This window comes from Rhododendron vialii, chromosome 11a, assembly GCF_030253575.1.
Source record: "Rhododendron vialii isolate Sample 1 chromosome 11a, ASM3025357v1".
Classification (NCBI taxonomy): domain Eukaryota; kingdom Viridiplantae; phylum Streptophyta; class Magnoliopsida; order Ericales; family Ericaceae; genus Rhododendron; species Rhododendron vialii.
Window position 1 is genome coordinate 24,355,467 of NC_080567.1, and position 20,550 is coordinate 24,376,016.

The 20,550-nt window shown below is 36.4% G+C and overlaps 1 protein-coding gene across 2 annotated transcripts; it reads left to right on the plus strand.

Moving 5' to 3' along the window:
• Positions 1-2,611: 2,611 nt before the first annotated feature.
• On the plus strand, positions 2,612-7,946 carry LOC131307785 (uncharacterized). Of its 2 annotated transcripts, none has more exons than XM_058334473.1 (2): positions 2,612-4,720; positions 7,586-7,946. In XM_058334473.1, the coding sequence occupies exon 1, from the start codon at positions 3,319-3,321 to the stop codon at positions 4,663-4,665; it is 1,347 nt and encodes a 448-aa protein (XP_058190456.1). In that variant the 5' UTR covers positions 2,612-3,318; the 3' UTR covers positions 4,666-4,720; positions 7,586-7,946. The 2 variants fall into 2 exon arrangements, with proteins under 2 accessions (XP_058190456.1, XP_058190455.1); XM_058334472.1 differs by having other exon boundaries at positions 7,612-7,946.
• Positions 7,947-20,550: the final 12,604 nt, after the last annotated feature.

Consider the following 20,550-nt stretch of genomic DNA (forward strand, 5'->3'; position numbering starts at 1 on the left):
TGCAAGGGGTTATCTATAGAAAGTGAGAACAAAACCTACAATAGGGCCTCATTTTGCCCTTCCTGAGAAACAGTTTATACTCCATCCGCAATGATCCTACTTAAGACTTTTTACTTCGATAGTTACAAGAAAACCTACAATAGGCTTTTGTTCTGCGTTCAACTGCAAGGGCGGAGCTAGTTGGTCAGTTGGGGTGAATGTGGCATGGGCCACCTCTAGTTTCAAAAGAAGTTTTATTTCACTCGAATAGACTAGACACTTACATCCAAACACTTAATTTTTCACGGAACTGATTAAAAAGATAGCGACTTATTAAAAGAAGAATGATTCGGATTATAAAAAAAAATCTTCTTGAAATATCAACATTTCTTGTGAACTTTCTTAAAATTTGATGAAGTTTTTGTTTGAAAGAAAAGACATCCGAATCCGAAACAATGCTCTGGCCTTGGACAGGCAGTTGAAAAGTACACAAGTGAGTTCAAATTTTTTGTTTGTCCATTGGCGTGCCTTTATTCTCCTGCCCCTTCGACCCTTCCAAAATTGACTGGTCCATAAACACCAAAAAGTTAGAGAAAGTGAACGAAAAGTGCAGGTGAACTTGGATTCTTCAAAAGTGCTACTTTTTCTTCATGAGTTCAGAAATTAATATACTAGGCAGGAACTATGTATTAAATTTTAGACTCGTGCCCAATCATTTTTTATAATAACCAGGTACATGGACCAGCTTACGCGTATCTGAACACATTCTATTGTTACATGGGATCCGATTGACATAGCTCTTAGGCTATAAGTATTTATTTTTTAAATTAAAAGTGATGCATAATAAGGGAATGACATGTCTCGTAAATCGAAAAAATGTATTTAAAAAATAAAAATCTTAGCAGAATGGAACTTTAGTATGATTAATATTTTTGACAAGATATAAATATGAACAAATTTCATCATCAAGTGAGATCGAAAAGAGGTCACAAATGCATCTAAGACTCAGTTCTAGTGTATTGTGTACCCACATCAATTCCATTGTTACTTGGGACCTGATTGACCTAATTTTTAGTATCACTAATATTCTCCAAGAGAGATGAAATTTAGCAATTTTAATGTCAAGTGAGATCGAAAAAAGGTCACAAATGCAGTGGCGGATCCAGAAATCTAATACAGATGGGTCACTTCTCGAGCATAAAGTTGATAAAAATTCTCATAATCTAATATAACAAGAACATGAATTCAGAAAAAAGTTATAACGAGAACAGAAAATGTTCAAGCATTCTTTATAGAGCACAAAACTTTGAATTTTTTTTGTGAAAGAGCAAGAAATGCATTAATAATAGTATAAAAAGTACAACTATGCTGTCGCTATTACATAATAAAGACACGCTAGTGACAGGTGAAGACTAAACATACAGTAAACTTTTAAAAAAATGAGTGGACTAGTGTTTTGTATTTTAAAAAAAATACAAAATACTAGTCCACTCATTGATGGGTATGTCAAATTGTATTTGATGGCATTGTGGACCATGTCCGCCTAAGCATTTGCTGGATGGGGTTCGACTCCCGTTGGCCGCACGCTTTTGAATAAGTTTTTTAATTTCAATATCAAAACAACGATTTGAATAATTTCTTAATTTCAATTTCAACGTCAAAACGAAAATAAAACCATTTAAGATCATGTGGGGTTTCGAACTCGCTACTGCGAGTGTAGAAGGGCCAGCCTATACCACTGGAACAAGATGCCCAAACTGAGATATTCTCGATAATTTTATATATATTACTTAACTTCTTCTTCGATTCACAAAAAATATTCCCGATAATATCAGGTGGGTCATGGGTCACGTGACCCACCTGTGCCTTAATTGAATCCACCCCAGCACAAATGCATATAAGACTCAATTTTGTTCTAGGATTGAAGAAAATTCTCTTCCTTCTAGAAATTTAACAATAAAAACTACACATTTGTGTTGTTAAAGTAGATACGGATGCATCGAGACAATTGTTTTCCCCAATAAACACTTTTGGGATCCAATCATGTAATTTTTTTTAATTATCATGAACAATCACGTCACTTAAACTTTCCCTCGCATAATGTTGACTATCAATTACTCCCATGTTTTATTAGGGCCCATTCTGTTGAAGGACTTATTTTTTAAATTAAAGGTGATGTGAGAGAATGATTCGCCTTCGTCTCGTAAAATAAAAAATAAATACCTAAAATATAAGAACTTAGCAAAATGGGGCCCAATACATGTTATAAATTTGTGTGATCGGAAAAATACGGACGCAACTTTTACGAAACAAATAATGTTTCCTACTAAAGAGTTTTAGGCCTCGTTTGATTCGGGGACTTAAACAAATAGGATTAAGAATCCTGAGATTAGTAATCCTAGACTATTTGTCCTGGTACTAATTTAGTCGTGAATCTTATACACTGTTTGATTTCCGCAAGATTAATATCGGGATATCCAATACTGGGGCAATCCCATGTTTGGTTCTGTCAGTAAATTTTAGGATTAATCCCATGTTTGGTATCATGTCAACTTCACAAACATGAAATTTCCCAATGTGCATACCATCAATTAACAATGAACAATTTTTTTTGCTACAAGCTTTTCAGCCTCTCCCTATTGGAGAAGGGAGTGTGATCTTTTATTTTATTTTATTATAACCGTGTGTGATCTCACTGCATGCCAAATTGTACCCTCACCAGATCTTCCCTTCATTGAATATGCTAAACCCTTGTTTTGCTTATTATACAACCCCCACCTCCTTAATTTTGTCTAACCCTCCACATCCATACTCGCTTTTCCTGATTTTGGATGCCAGATTCTCGGATAAATAGCAGGAGGGTCTCCTGTGGCTTTATGGGTGCTCCTCATTCCTCTGACTTTTCGACCCAGATAAGTTGCTATGCTGTTTTCTTGATGAACCCAGTTGTTCTTTATGTAATTGCAGTTCTCTAGGTTATGGTATTGGGTTTGTTTAATTTGGTGGATTTGGGTAATCTACTTGTGGGTTCTCTCCGTCTTTGATGATTGTGCTTTTGTGTATGTAATCTGGATTTGTATGGAAAGCTGTGCTGCTTAAATTGGGTTTTGGGTGATTTTGATTTGGTTGTTTCGAAGTTGAAGTTTTGTATTAGAAGTCTATGGAAAATGGATTCCATGGATTAACAAGTGCTGATTCAATTATGGATTTTTAGGGAAACAGTTTCATTATAAGAATTTGGAGAGAAGATCTTTGTTGAGTGAAAATTTACTGTTGGACTAGGGTTTCTGATCGATTTTGGTTCGAGGGTCGAATCTGTATTACTGTTTAAAGCTAGAAATGGAAGGAAATTTATCGTCTGGGAACATGATTCCGGGTGGTGGTTCTTACGGGTCTCTTGATTTGCAAGGGTCTATGCGAGTTCATCATCATCAACAACAGCGTCATCATCACTCTCTTCCTAGGCAAGGATTGATGGTTCACCCATCTATTCACGAGAATTTTCCCCTCACCATGGGAAGTGTGCAAGAAAATGACCAGGCCATCTCATTGTCAGATTTCCCTAAAGGAGGAGGAGAGAGAGGAAAGAATTCTGCAAGTGACGAGGATGAACCCAGCTTTACAGAAGATTTAGCTGATGGTCACAATGATGCGAATAGAGGTAAGAAGGGGATGCCATGGCAGCGTGTGAAGTGGACAGATAAAATGGTGAGGCTTTTGATTACTGCTGTCTCTTACATAGGTGAGGATACAGCTGCTGAATATGGTAGTGGGTCGAGGAGAAAATATGCGCATTTGCAGAAAAAAGGTAAGTGGAAATCTGTTTCAAAGGTCATGGCTGAACGGGGACATTGTGTTTCCCCTCAGCAGTGTGAAGATAAATTTAATGACCTGAACAAAAGGTACAAGAGACTTAATGAGATCCTTGGGAGGGGTACTTCTTGCCAAGTTGTTGAAAGGCCCGAACTTTTGGACATGATGGATCATTTAAAGGAGAAAGAAAAGGAGGAGGTTAGGAAAATTCTGAGCTCAAAGCAGTTGTTTTACGAAGAGATGTGCTCTTACCATAATGCAAACCGTTTGCACCTCCCCCATGATCCTGAATTGCAGCGTTCCCTAAGGTTGGCTCTCAGAAGTAGAGATGATCATGAGAACAATGATGGGAGGAGGCACCCACATGATGATCTTGATGAGGATGATCAAGATGCAGAAATGGACGATCGTGATGAATGTGAGGAAACTCATGCTTTGCATGGGGACCGCAGAGGAGCATTGGTAATGTATGGGGCTGATGGGTCTACAAAGAGAATGAAACAGTCTCAGGGTAATGACGATATTGGTTTAGGGAGTTCCTTCATTTCTTTAGACTGTAACAAGAGTTTTAGTTCCCACACACAAAATGCTCAAGGAGATATGAATCCAGTCTTACCTGAGGGTGAGAAAGGGAGCCCGTTGCCCGAGCAGTGGATGAAACATCGGTCGCTGCAGTTAGAAGAGCAGAAGATACAATTTCAGGTGCAGATGTTGGAATTGGAGAAAGAGAGGTTCAAGTGGCAGAGGTTTTGCAGGAAAAGAGACAGGGAGTTGGAAATGATGAGGATGGAGAATGAGAGGATGAGACTTGAGAATGAGCGTATGACATTGGAGTTGAAGCAGAAAGAGATGGCTCTGACAGGGACTAATTAAACTAGTTTTACTAGCAATTGCTGCGTGTGTGCAACAGAAGTTCTATCTGTGTTTGGTAAGCTGCCATTGATCTTAGGTGTTTTGTCGATACCTTTGGCTATAGCATCGTGTGGATGTACTTTATAGACAGTTCAATCTGTCGTTTGTCTCTGTTTTTGCTTTAATGAAATGGTATTGCCTTCAGGAGAGCATATTTTGGTAGAAACTCCTTGTTTCCTTCTGATCCTTATTCTCTTATAGTTTTCTTGCCTAATGCTGCGTTTTCCTTCCTTGGCTTTCTAGCTGTAACTTCTGAGTAATCAATTCAGGCTCAATTTGTTGCTATATTGTTTGTCTTCATGGGAAAAATATGGGTACCCTCATCAACTTGTTTTTCTCTTCTTCCCTTCCTGGCTTGCATATGGTGTTATACGTTCGTACTCTGCCACCCAAAAAGTATGATAAAAAATCACTGCACAATGGCTTGTTCATTGAACGCAGCTGCCATATCAAAAGAAGAAGAATCCACCCTTTCAGCATGAGCTCTGACAGAATTCAAGTCCCCCAGTAAAAGCCAAGGGTCACCATTAACCGGTTTGCTTCGCCCGTATCGACACATCTCATCCATAAATTTTTTTTGCAAAATATCGGTACGTTGACTTGAATAGACCAGATTACTGTTTTGAGAACTGGTATGTCTGATGGTCATAGGATCTTTCGCATATTGTTTTCCTGCTTTTTGGACATCCTGTTTGCAACTACTATCGCGAATTTAATTGTTTTGAGTATCATAGAGCGGCCAATTGTTACATTATAGGAGGAGAATCACCTCCAGTAGAAGAACAAGCATAAGGAAAGCAACCTATCACTTAAAGTGGGGATGGTAAGATGGTGCTTCTATAGATATAATCTGAGCTTCGATGTACTTGGACGTGTGAAGGAACAACATGTGAGGGGGCCTACTGGGGGAGTAGTAGTGCTTGTGTTAGTGGCTGTAAGAAAGAATAGGCGGGGGCATGATAAAGAACATTCCATCAATTAGCAAACTTCTCTTTTTTAAGTAACCAGAAAAACTCGCGTAGTTTGCACAACTATTAACAAAGTTCTATTCATGTACTTTTCTCTACTAAAATTCATAATCAACACTTCCTGCCAATCCAGTCGTTTCCTTTCTTTAACAATAGCACATCTAGTTGTGGTAGTGTGGTTGCTGAAAGGCTAGCTTAAAATCTATCCAGAACTGCTTTACATTTTTCATTTTGTTGTTTTTATTTTAGATTAGCGACTTTGTGAGAAAGATTGAAATCAGATTTTCACTGGCAAGAACGCCTAACATATTGGTCAGTACCAATATTATCATACCAAAAGCACTTAAATTTTACGAAACTGAAAATGATGAAGCTAAATAGAAGAATCAGTCCTAGACAACAAGAGCAACGCATCATGATAGTGCTGGAAATAACAAAGTACCATAGCATCAGGTGAAGGTTTTTCTTACCGGCTTTGCTGTAAAGTGGCCATGTGTTGTAGAAGTTTATATGTAATCAAAGTTGAAGTACTATTTTTAGGCGTATAAGATTGCTTCCTATGCAAATGCAATTACCTTGGATGTCCCGGTAGGATGGTTGGGTTTTTTGAAGTCTTTGTTTTATGTACAAGATCGGGCGTGGATGTCTCTCAGCCTATTGAATATACTTACCTTGTTCTCTGGTGGGAATAGAAATATCCACATTACATTGTTTGAAGTTAATACGGAGTAATAGATTCTCATTCACAGTTCGATGTTAGTAATTATACTAACTGTTTGATAATCGCTTGGGAATATAATGTAATCCCCCGCCCTGCCCCCTAATCTGGCTATATACATACTGTAGTTTGTTGTTTTGTGCTTTTCTATGCAGGATGCATGCCAGGATATCCATTGTTTGTTTGAAACAGTGATGATGAAAAGCTGTATCTTTCAGGCTACAGGATAGACCTATTTCTGTTCTCATTCGAACGTACATTTTTTTTTGAACATATTTGGACGTATTTCAAGGGATGCAATTATTTCAACATTTTATTGGCGGTCCTCCTAAACTGTGTATTTATTTTCAATAAGTCAACGTTGGGGGTAATTTTCAGTCAACCTCTGGTGTGATGCCTTTCACTCACTCTTTTGAGTTGGACTCAAAGACTTAATGAAAGTAAATACACAGTTTAGGAGGAGCGCCAATAAAATCTTGAATTTCCCAAAAACTAATTCCCTTTAAGTTCAATAAGTTCTTGTATTTCCAAAAACTGATTCCCAGTAATTTGGGAATGGAGGCATATTTTCTTCGACAACATCCTTGACCTCTCTGTCTTGCTCAGTTGCCTTATCTACTTGATGATTCTCAACTTATAAGTCGTTTTCGTGGTTTATGATTTTGATGGGAACATGAACTTACCTTCCCATGGAGAAATTGACGTCCTTGGGAACTTACGATTAGATTCGAGCACATAGTGAAATTGACGCTGACAATGTTCACCATGATTCATGATGATTTTTAGTGTCAAACCTGGATTTAGGCAGTCATTTCCATGCAATTGGCATAAAGCAGGTGCTTTCTTCAGTAGGATGGTATGAGTCGGTTATCCACATTGTTTCATTTACTCGCATGTTTGCTCCTTCCTTCACATTCTTCTCTTCAATGTTTTGTTCTCGTACGTTAAAGTTGAGTTGAATATCTGAGGCTTTATGTAGAAACAACAGAACTACAATAGTTTGAACACCTGCGATGCAATAATCGTATATAACCGTGTTTCCTTATTTATTTCTGTTGGAATATTGATTATTACCTATTTTGGAAAACATTTGATATCCTTGTGTCTATGATTCTGCATGCTAGATATGAAAAGAAAGAAATGGAATTTCTCTGGGCAAGACGATACCTTATTTCTTCTTTCTCTTTAAATCTAGATATTTCTCTTGATGGAATATGGCAGGATTCTTGTTGCTGACCATTATCACTGGGACAAACTAAGGCTGCTTTTGAGCGTAAACAATGCAAATGAGCACAAACATAACATGTGTGGTTAAGGTAATGCGTGTGGTTTTTCATACCCGGTACCTATGTTCAACTGTCAGAACAGCAGTCCATGTTTAATTGGACGTGACGTGTTATTGCTGACTATTGAATCAACTGTAAAGTCTTTTTTACCCTCTTTTTTCATACATTGATGATTTCGCGTCATGAGAATTTGATTTACATGATATGGAACAAGGAAACTCTATTATATCAGCATGACTTAGACCTTGGGACTTGGGAGGGTTGAATCTTCCTCTCTCTCTTTTTTTTTTTTTTTTCACTTCAATGATCAGTGCAAGTAACATGCGGAAAACTACTCAGGCATATCAAAACTTCATCCACAAGTCATTGTAATTGAATTGGTATCTATCTGCTATCAATATTCTGGAAATAGGTTCGTAGCCAAGGATTGCAAGACATATTTAGTTCCTTCTGTTTCATGAGCATGACAGTCAGTGCTTCTGCATCACGTTTGAACTCCATGGCCTTTCTTGTAATGCAGAATTAACCGTCTTGCCTTATCATCTGTGATAGTTTTTAAGTTGTTTAAAAACAAAGAAGGCAGGTTCAAGCTTTGTTTGTCCCCATTCGACAACTTGTTCAAATTTCATGTTACATTAATTCCGTTTGTTTTTCTGGTACTACAGTTCATGTCTTAGAACACATATATGCTGCTTGGTTTGCGGTTCTAGTTGGTCGCGTGGAGTTAACTACACGAAACACATTAGAGCTGATAGTACATTTTCTTGATAACTCGGGTGTTCGGGCCAGCTTATGCGCACCTCGACTAACCCTGGGAACCAATCCCACCGCTCACTTGCAGGGTCCCACTTGCCATCATGTTAGGTCAATAGGTTATCACTTCCAAAGCAAAAACACTCTGCTACTGGCACTACAGTTCATGTCTTAGAACACATATATGCTGCTTGGTTTGCGGTTCTAGTTGGTCGCGTGGAGTTAACTGTACAACACGAAACACACTAGAGCTGATAGTACATTTTCTTGATAACTCAAGTGTCCGGGCCAGCTGATGCGCACGTCGACTAATCCTAGAGACCAATCCCACCGCTAACTTGCAGGGTCCCACTTGCAATCATGTTAGGTCAATAGGTTATCACCTCCAAAGCAAAAACACTCTGCCACTGGGATGTATGCATCTTTCTGTCGCTTCACCTTTCCGGCTTCGCTTTCCCTTCTTTTCAAAGTATCTCATTTTGTTATTTCTTTGTGCTGCTTTTGGGGATTACCAGATGGTCGACATTCCTTGTTTAATCATTGCAAAATTATAAACAATGGTGATTAATACCTTGTCTTTGGTACTTAAAGTACCGTTTGGCTATGGTTTGGTAAACATTCAGAACAGCCGTTGCTGCAACCAACTTCAGTGGTAAGTTATGTCCAGATTGTCAAAAGTTCGAAGTATAAATTTTGTTAGCCAAACGCACCATAAGTCTGGGTACAAATGCTTATCTATGTAGTGTCTCACGTCAGTGAAGTGGACTTTGGGTAACAAAGAAAAATGCGAAGATAAGGACATGGAAAGTAATGGATTGGCTTTATTTTTTGTTATCTCTCTCTCTCTCTCTCTCTCTCAAATGTAGGCTGTCAATTGGCAGTCACATGGACATGGGGGACACTGCTGAAACTGGGCTTTTATCAGTGGTTCGTTTGGTCCACACAGGGCTCATCAATAGTGACTACTTATTGTATAATTCGATATACTATAATATGCATGCACTTTAAGAGTCCATGGCTTAAATTACTGCATTTTACCATTCCGTCCCAAAAGGATTGTCCGGATCAAAATGGGAATTCCTAAAACTAAAATGGTAGTTCTAAATGAGAACTTCAACAAAATTCAAATCTTTTGCCGTTAGTTACTTAAATATCAACCAGTTTTTTTAATTTGTCAAAAAAAAAAAAATTGAACTTTTCTTGATAAAATGGTATTTATTTTAGTTCTCGTTTTTGTGGACGGGACAATCTTATTGGAAGTAGATCTTGTGTATGCAAGTAAGAAATTTTTGTGAGAAATATGTACATGTTTTTCGGGAGTGGCGGATCTAGAATTAGATACAGACGGGAGCCACATAGAATATACAGATGGGAGCCACATAGAATGTTCAATTTTTTTTAAAGGGACTAAAGTAAAATTATGTCCGTCTAATTTTTTTTTTTAAATTATCAAGTTGAAGACATTGAATCACACAATTTTCTTGTAACTATCGAAGTAAACGTACAAAACCAAGATTATTTAAAAGTTAAGGGGTGTTGTGGCCTCCATATATCGATCCGTACCCCTTCCGTCTGTCGCTGGATATATTGTAATCCTATATTACGGGGAAGCAAATGAAACAATTTAGTTTGCATTATAATCTTCATCTACTACAGCACAAATAACGTGTGTATTAACGATCATCCCAATTTTACTCACTCACTCACTCGTTAGAGGAAAAAAGGGATGCATGACAGGAAGAGAACGAAAGGAATTAAAGAAGGAAGAAATAGGGTGCTATAAATGGAAATTACTAAAATTAATTGCCACTGCACGTATTGAATTTACAGTTTTTTTTTTGGCAATGCAGGGTGTTCTGGATCAGCTTGCGCGCATCTCGGACTAATTCTTACAACCCGTTTCACAGCTGTTTCATACACTTACGCATGGAGGTGAGACGGCCCGTGGCCCCAAGAACTATTGGCAAGAAAAATCGATCAATTTGAGACCTTAGAATGAAATAAATACCTAAACATCAGGTTTAGACCACCTGGTCAACCGTTTTGGGTTGAATTTACAGTCTTCCGGTTGCTTGTGGCTTGGGTTATCTCCCTTCATTATTTACAGTAGGAGTACTTTTTTATTGTAGGGGTTTTATCGGAGGCCCACACAAAGTTCAAAATTGAGATCAGAACAGTACTACTCACTCCCTCCACCACCATCACTGTTTCATTGGATTATTGTATTATTATTTTGGGTGTCCTGTAATCATCTCAACGGAACATGTATTTAAATCTCTGCACATGCATGGAACGTTGTAGCTAGCTAGAGTAGTAACTTGCATTGGACCCAAAAGTTTAATTACCAACCCAACCCTGCCCCAATAACCTAGCTAGCTTCATCTTCTAATCATTGACATATAGATTACTCTCTCACACCTCTCTCTCTCTCTCTCTCTCTCTCTCTCTCTCTCTCTCTCTCTCTCTCTCTCTATATATATATATATATATATATATATATATATATATATATTTATTTATTTGTGTGTATGTGTCTAGTTATTTTTATGGGAAAAGAGGTTATTTATTTGAACACATGCAAGCAGTAATGCAAGGCATTTCGGGCCAGTTTGGCAGACCTTGCATTGATTTTTACAGTCTTTGCAATAGCCGTTTTAATATGCTTACACGTGATGCGCAGTGACCAGTTATCTCTCAAAGGGACAGATCGATCACAGAGCATTATGAGGGTCGTCCGAATGAATAAAAACTTGGTAGTTATGCAACTTGATGGTATGACAGTACTCATATTGGGCCTATTGGCACTGTAGTGTTATTAGTGTGACCAGTTAAACGGGGTCACATTCAAGAATTCCCCTTCAATGAAAACCAACTGATCCTGACCGTTAATTCCGTGGTTAACACTTATATGGTCATTGGATCGATGGGTTGAAGTGACAAATTCTCTGTGGTGGGCTCCAGGAGAATGTTGATTATTAATTCCCATTGCTGCCCAGCCACAAATTAATACTTCAATTTCAGGCAGTGAGATTAATAAAAAATAAATAAATACTACTCCAATAATTAATTTTCTAAAAAAATAAATAAAGAGAACTGCTGGAAAAGAAAACACATGGAGTAAAAAGAAGAGATGGACTTTTTGGTGGGTTTGCTTTGCTTTGCTAGTGCCAGATAAAACGAAAGGATTAATCCACATGGGGATGGCACATGATCTCGGTTTACATTCACATGCCCACCATGTTCCATTTAAACCCCTTTGTCTCTCTAAGATGTAACTTTTCAAAAAATGGGCCACGAGAAAGGTTAAGAGATCGGACAGCTAGTGGCATCGGTCCGTGTCACCGGGGCCGCGTACGTAGCCGGATCGAACATTTGCCAGACGGGATTCTCTCTGTCTTCAAATATGTTTCTGCGTAACGACGTGTTGACAGTCGAACGAGAATGTTTGTTTCTCCGGGGAGAACAAGGGCGAGTATAAAGTTTTTTTATTTTATTTTTTATTTTAGATTCGTATGTTTTTGATAGACATGCCAATCGTGTCGTGCAAGTATATATTAACGCATAATCATGTTTTACCACAGTTTAAGCGGTAAATAAGATTGTGAATATATGGAATTAATAGACTGGTCCATTCCTCTAAATGAGATTGTGACGCCTCATAATTAAATAAGTTAATGAAGTCTTTATTGAACCACGTTAGTTAGTTTGGTTTGAAAAAAGTACATAAAAATATTAAAATGTAGACTAACAGAGATGAGATCCGTTGCGTATGCTGTCAAACTCGACCCAAACACACAAAATGTTAAACCGGTCAATCGCTTAAGTGGCTAATCAATCGGTACATCTTTTCTAAAGTTTGGTTAGTTTTGCGTCGACATATTATTATTATTATTTTTTGCTTTTTACGATTTGTCTTTACTGGAGAAATCAAAAAAGTAAAATGAAAAAACTACTCCGTATAAGCAAAAGTTAAACAAAGTTCAGACCGAAATAATTCCGAGAGAAATTTTTTAAAGATTATTTCCATCTTTTGATTCTTTTTTTTTCCCCCAAAAGATTCAGTCTATAGTCTTTTGCTCTACCCTCTTGTTGGGACAACTCTGAAAAATCATAACATTTTGACCAAAATCTAAAATATAATACGAATAGAAATAAATCTCCACCTATAAATCTTCAAATCTGAAAACATTATCTCAAGCATGGGAGGACGAACAGTTGATCCAAGGGCGGAAAGAGGATGCGAGTATAGTGGGGTCAAGTTATTGAAATCAAATAGAAGTTAGATTTTGACGCAACGAACCCCACACATATCATAAACACCTCAATAGTTTCTCGACCGAATTTTTAACGGCTCTAGATATTTGGCCCCACTACGTACTTATCTTGGCTCCGCTCCCGATTTGATCCCTCTTTTTCCACAATGCGTTTCTTCTTCCTCCTTGGACTAATTTAACTCCGCGACTTCAATTTGTTCTGATTTCTTACACCGAAATGACATGGTGTAACAAAGTGACGTGATTCTAATTTGTAAGTAACATATTGAACTCAAATGGAATGGCCTAATTATTCAAGCCTTTTCATTTCTGTCGTTTAGGCTCCGTTCAGTTGCATAGAAAGTATCGGAAATGATGGGAAAATAAACTTTCCTCTAGTTTTCTGTGTGTTCAGTTATCAAAAAAGTTGTAGGATTCACAGTTTCAACTTTTCCATCGGAAAACACTTCCCTGCAAAATAGGTCTTGTCAAAATGAAGAAATTCTTATTTTCCCGCGAGATTTCTGTCGAGAGAATACATACAGGAAAATAAATTTCATTTTCCTTAATTTACTTCACCTTACTTCACTTTTCTTGGAAACCAAATTTTCACACAACGTTCCCGACAACTGAACGGAGCCTTATGAGGTGTCAAGATTCCGTTAAAGCAGAAAGGACCGTCCATTTCCTTAAGGAGATGGACTTAAATCAAAGAAAAGATGCTTTATTTCCATTTGAGGAAGGTGCTTGGTTTGGAAAATTTTGTTGCATGTTTGTGCGTGTGGTGAGAGAGAGAGAGAGAGAGAGGTGGCCATAAAAGGAGGAGCTGTACCTCACAAGTGGGTAGAAGAATTTGCAGAATTTTTTTGTGCTGTAAAAGGCAAAATCAGTCATACTCTTGAGAAGCATCTCTATCCAAGGGGGGGTGGTGTACATCACATGTAGAGAGAAAAAATCAGATTACAGCAACCCTTTAGCTCAGCACATTCTCTTCACAGCTTGTGTTACAACTTACAAAAGGTGCATGTAGGGACCCACCACCAAGTGATGAAAAAAGCAGTCCAGCTCAATGAGAGGAATACAGAATATATCACTAAGCTTCTTGTAAGAGAGTTCTTATTTAGCTTAAGTATGGACTTCACATTTTCGATCAAATTTTGATGATTCGAACTGTTGAATGTGTTCAGAATGTGATTTTCAGGATTCTCTCAAGAAATCAGCTAAAAATATGATCGAAAAGTGCTTGATCCAAACAGTTTTTCATAAAATCCACATATAACTGTTTTTATAAAGGGAAAAAAACCGAAATGATCATTTTAGTTTAGTATTTGTGTCAATTTGGTCCCTGCAGTTTGAATTGGCTCGATTTACACACTGTAGTTTCATTTTGTTCCAACTTGGTCTAATTACTAACTGTCGTTGTAACGATCCGGAATTTCGACCCAATTTTTTTTAATACAAATTTATATTGTTAAATTCCTAATTCAATAATTAATTAGATTGAATAATTACAATATATTATTATGTGTACAATTGATATTATTTGCACTATTGTATAAGATATGTATTTAAACTTTAGATATACAGGGAATCAGTGATTCATATTCATCTCTTATCTTTCCTATTTAAACCCTAAGTAGAACTCTATTCAAATTAACTCTCCACTTCTCTCTCTTATCTTATACATACACGAGTCCAGATACATTCTCACCATGTACATACATGCGTTCACATACATTAGAATTGAAAACTCCCCCAAATGTGACACTTGTCCCCTATCTTTTTATCATTATCAGTATCACTCTCCTTCCTCATTCCACCACTTCTACACTTATCCTCTCACCTTCTTACTATCTTATTCTCTCTCATTATACATACCTACATAAATTCAAAAATTAAACACCAGTATATTACTTCACTCCCAATTCTATTGTTGAGTCTAGAATAGAGAGAGAGAGAGAGAGAGAGAGAGAGAGAGAGAGTTGTGACCGTAGGTGTGTGCACACCGTAAGTTTCATGGGCACACCGCCGCTGCGGGCCTTGTTGAAGTGCCGCCGGATGCTACCTCGAGATTTCAGAACCACCACGGCGATCTACGGACACCGTACAACACTTATCCGGACTTAGAATCGCGTTTGAGATAGTTTTTCGGAAACCCGAAACTTTAATCTGCATTTTAATGGAGTTAAGACTTAGATTTAAAGTTTATTGAAGATGATGACCTGCTGTTAAATTGTCAATTTATTTTTAGTTTTGTTTATATTAAAATTCAGTCCGATTGTGTTGGAATGATTAGTGTTATACCCTGTGAAAATTTATGATCGTTTAGCAACTGTTTGATTGTGAAATTATTATTGATGATGCATTGTTGATTTGTATTTGAGTGGACGTTTACATGTTTAATAAATTATTGGGGTAGATAAATGTTTATGAAATATTAACAAGAATATTTTACTAGTAAAAATTTATTTAGATTGTAAACAAAAAATATTTTAGATTATATATTAGTTAATCTTTAACTCTAATAAATATTGACTAGAATAGCTTCTCATAATTTTGTTGTCATAAAAATCTCATATTAATATTTAATATAGTTAGTAAATACTAAATTTAGCAATAAATAATTCCAATAAAAATTAGTTTGTAAAATCTATGAATAATATGAGAGTTAAAGAAAATGTGTAAATAGTAGAAATGTTTTATAAAATTTCTAAATGAAAGAAATAGACTTAATTTTAAGTATAATAATTAATTGTTTGATTGAATATTATTTTGTTATTCGCATGATTAATTCTATGACAGGATAAATTTTATCGCATAGTTATGTGTTGTTAGCATGTTAATACTTTTAGTTGAAATGTTGAACCGTGTGGTATTTTGTTGTGGTTGTAGATTGGACAAATAGATTTCCGGGGTGGTTACGAGTAGTAAATCATGTAGACGATGATAAGTAAATGAAAAATGGTAAAGTGTTGAAAGTGTGAGTACTGTGTGGATTGTGAATTGAGCCATGGCGATGGCAAGGGTAACCTATGGGGCCTTGTGTTGAAATGGGTTACCTGCGGGGCCCGGTGTTGTGTGACACTAACGTATGATACGTCATGGGAAGGTTCTCTTCGAGGAAGAGAATGGGTCCTATGAGACGGTTATAGTTAGTGAGACGCTAACGTATGATACGTCATGAGAAGTTTTTCTTGGAGGAAGAGAATGGGTCCCATGAGACGGTTATAGTTAGTGAGACGTTAATATATGATACGTCATGGAAAGTTTCTCTTTGAGGAAGAGAATGTGTTACATGAGATGGTTATAGTTAGCGTGGGGTAGTGGATGTTCGACCCTAATGTACGATACGTCATGGGATGACTCGATCCTCATGTTATGGTCTTAAGTGAGAACATGCTCGGTACATAACTTAGGTGCACTCACCTAGAATCCTGGTGCAGGATCAGCAAGAGGAAGGGTGGACCCATGAGACGGTTGTAGTTAGTGGATGTTGGAGGAAAGGATCTCGTGGAGATGATCCTTATATTTCATGTAAGATGATGGGTAGTAAAGAAAAAAACGATGTGTTATTATTCTGTACCTTCTGTGTATTATGAATTATTATATCGTTAATCTGCATAATATGGTATTGGGTTTTAGGATTTCTACTTGGTGAATTATTACTCAGGATACGTTTGTATCCTGGCAAATCGTTTACTTCGGCGTTCAATTTGCCAGAGTGTGCAGGATTTCACAGTGGAGCAGTTGATACAAGTGGGACCCCCTGGAACGGAGTCTAGGCCAACGTTGCTTGAAATTCGTGTCAAAACTAGAGTCGCTCTGGAGTTGCTTTTGTTAAATAAATGTACATAGATTTTTGTATTATTTTGAAATTGAAATTTTTGTATAAGGATAAATAGGGGCCTAATAGTTTGTAAAATTCAGTGTATTTTAGGGTTAATACTTCTGAAATTTCTTGAAAAATCGGGACGTTACAGTTCTATAACTTCCGTTAATCGTAGACATAAATGAGTCCCTTTTCTAGTGAATTACCGAACCATTTTTTCTCCAACCTCGCAGACCTAAAGCCTTTTCCTAAAAAGCAAAACGGAGTCACTTTTTTTTTTCTTCTAAAAATCGGGTTCTTTGGCACTTGTTTTTTTTTTCTTTTCTAAAATACTTGAATTATTCTTTCGATATTCAAGAGGTGAACATGCACACCTAAACTTTATGCCTGGTGGAGACTCTAAATTTTTTTCTAAACCCCTTTTGTTGCCTGAACTATGGTCAGACCTGATTCTTCTTTACCCAGAGATATGTAAGCAGTTTGATGAAAGCTCGGTCCTTTTTAAAATAAAATCCACTTCATTTTCTAAAAATTCAAACATTTTTCAAAAATATTTGAAGTCTTTTTTATAGAACACAAAACTCTACATTTTTCCTTTTTTTTTTTTTTCAAGAATCACGTCACAACCATAGGAATCAGATCACTTATTCAGGCCTTAATCCCTCTCACTCCTTCTCCCGAAGGCGAACGAGACACGTTTCGGTCAAAGGTAAAATTCCGGTCGCGACAAATGGAGAATGGAAGCCGTAAAAAAAAAAAGAGAATGAAACAATGAGACTCTGTGTTTTGGTTTAGAGGTATATTAGGGTAAGAGGAGAATGATAGATTACAGTTTTAACCCTAGAAAAGGGGCTCATTCGTGTCTGGAGTTAACGGAGTCTAATGGTAGTTAGTAATTGGACCAAGTTAGAACAAAATGAAAATTATAGAGTGTAAATCGAGCTAATTCAAACTGTAGGGATTAAGTTGACACAACCACTAAACTACAAGGACCATTTCGATTTTTTTCCCTTTTATAAAAATCTGTTTGAATCAAGTACTTTCCAATCATATTTTGGTCGAAAAATATTTAACGGTTCGGATTATTGAAATTTGATCGAAAAATGTGAAGTCTTTACTTAAGCTAAGTAAGAACTCCCCTTACAAGAAGGGGACTGCTCATCATATATGCACGTAACAATGAGAAAATAAAAATGCATAGATCGATACAAAACTCTACATACTCGGTTCCAAAACTAAAGTCTTTCCGTTTGTACCGTGGGCATAAAAGAGTACGTTTAGCCCAACCAAATGGATATAGCTAGCTTGAGGCTGTTAAACCCAAACATTAAGCGAAGAACTCCAAATACTTGTGATCGACTTGGTTAAGATTAGCCATATTTCGAAATCTACTAATGATCTTCAAAAAAAAAAAAAAAAAACTTGCTACATTAAAACATGATGCTAAAAAACAGAGAAAGAAATTCATTTTTACGTCCTCGTCTGCATTTTTTCTTTTTTTCATTGTTTTCTTCCGGGAATCTGAAATCCAAATATGGTAGGTTATAAAATATTCACCTATATATACAGTATAAAGGGTGGATGATAACGTAAGTGCGTGTTGCGTACGATCATTAACATTTGATTCTCTTAATTATTTTAAACCTTAAAACAGCATGAATTTCAGAGCCTAATCTAAGTGTCCAGTAAAATAAATTACTAATCCGTACATTAATGTGAATAGTTAATTAAAAAGTCTATCTGGCACCTGAGTTTAGTTCTGTATTTGTTGATTACAATCATGATCACCATCTTTAAAACCAACTGTAAAAAGAGTATTTGTTTACTTTTCATTTTATTTTTTATTTTTTGATTCTTTTGGGATTTGGGATGTTGACATACCACCCTTTTTATTCATCTTTTCTATGTTAATTCTTCACAACAACAATTATAATTGTTCTCATTTATTGGTAAATTTAATATTTTCTATGGATCTTGAATATTAGTATTATTTACTACAAAAGAAGCCCGATTCCCAAAACTTTGATCCTTTTTTTTTTCTTGTGAATTTGATCAGGATACCAAAAATCAAAAATTCTATAACCACAAACAAAAATACTTTAAGCACCCTCACAATGCACGCATGGCCCATACATTGTGTTTGTTGATGTATTTTTTATTTTTGTGGTTGTAGACTTGTTGAAAAATCTTTCCAAGATGTGTCAATACTCTAGTGCTAGATGTAGAGTCGGCCTTGACTTTTCGGGGAGCCTAAAGCAAAAATAAAAAATGAGGTCTTTTTTGTTGAACTATTATAAGGAGTGAAAAAGTAAGAGGGCCCTTAAAATGCAAAATAAAAATGGGGCCTAAAGCTGCCGCAAGACAAGTTTTAGCTCAGAACCAACTCTGACTAGACGTACATGATACAATGTGCGAATCTTGTCCATGTAAATTGCGTCTTTTCATATGGAGAGCATATGAGACACCTCAAGGTGTGCTTCGGTTCGAGACGTGCAAGTTAAGATCTTCTGTACTATTTACTAAGTTCACATGGGACTTTGCACTGGCGTTAATAATTAGGTCCCATGATGGTGACTTATGGATTAATCTTATGAGATTAGTTACAGTTCGCATAAACTAGTCCGGACAAGTAAATCGAAAAATATAGAGGGGACATACGATCGTCTCATTTATTTCTTATGTAAGAGAAATGACCCACATAATTTAATAATTCAAACCGTTCACATTTAGGTCATGGGGTGTAAATCACTTACAAATATAGTCGAGTGTTATTGTTCGGTCATAACATATTGTGTCTAGAGAATAAAAATGGACGTCAAGAATTCTTATCGTCAATGTCACTCTCGAGAAAAATATGAGTTGCAGTAATAAAAATGATATGGTTTATGAGATATATAAGAAGCAGCACATCGAGATATTAAAATGAACAGTTCGAATAATTGAATGGAATTGTTGTGACCCAAATTTTCGTCACATGAGGATCAACCATGGTTTGAAGATTGACGAAAAGGTCAATGATTTTCACTCAATTTTTTTTTTACTATTTGCACGATTTTTATTTAATTTTGTTTGAGTCATGTGAAGTTTCAAGATTACCATTTCATTCATTAAACAAGAGAAAATGATAATATTATGATTTTGTCGGGAAAAACACAAAAAAAGAGTGTATATATAAGAGTTAGGGGAGTGACACCTAGGTCCGTCAAGGAGTTTGGCTAAGTGGCCATAAGAACGGAAATTAGTGCTTATTATCTATGAAGTCGCATGTTCGAGTTTTACAGAGGCCAAATTCATTGGTCGGTTTTTAACTTCAGAAATCCGACAACAGTTGATCAGATGCGTACAAGTTAGCCTGGACATCCGATTATTAAAAAAAATTAGGAGAGTCTGTTAATTACTATCCATAATATAAACTTGTCACCCTTTGTGAGAATAAAAAAAAAAAAAAATGCAACTCAATTATTAACTTTTTCTCATATAGTAATGGTCACATCTTGAGTGTGCCATGTGACCCACTTGTGATTGGCTTTAGAACAATTGTAAAAGCCAACTTTCAACAGACAACACATACCTTTATTTAAGTACAATCATTTTTATACCCTTAAATAATTGAGAAATTTCTACGGTACTGCCCCAAAATATTAAGTTGCCATAGTGGAGAAGGCATCTCTCTATTCACAGCTAGATAAAAAACCCACTGCCAGCGAAGCCCATAGGGTCTGTCCATAAAACAAACCCAGTAAATAAATGGTTTCAAAGATAAGCAATTTACATGACATTACATAAAGTTATATATATATATATATATATATATATATATATATATATATATATATATATATATATATATATATATCCCTTCTCCTAAGGACTACCTTAACTAAATAAAATAAGAACCTCAATTTCTCGATAAAATTTCGATGATCCAAACCGCTAAATGTATTCAGAAAGTGATTTTAAGGGTACTCGTGAGAAATCAGCAAAAAACAAATGACCGGAAAGGCTTCATCTGAGCAGTTTTTGTTTATTTTTTATCGAA

Bases quoted from the DNA above. Each gene is read 5' to 3' on its own strand.
- LOC131307785 (XM_058334473.1), top strand. From the start codon at position 3,319: ATGGAAGGAAATTTATCGTCTGGGAACATGATTCCGGGTGGTGGTTCT.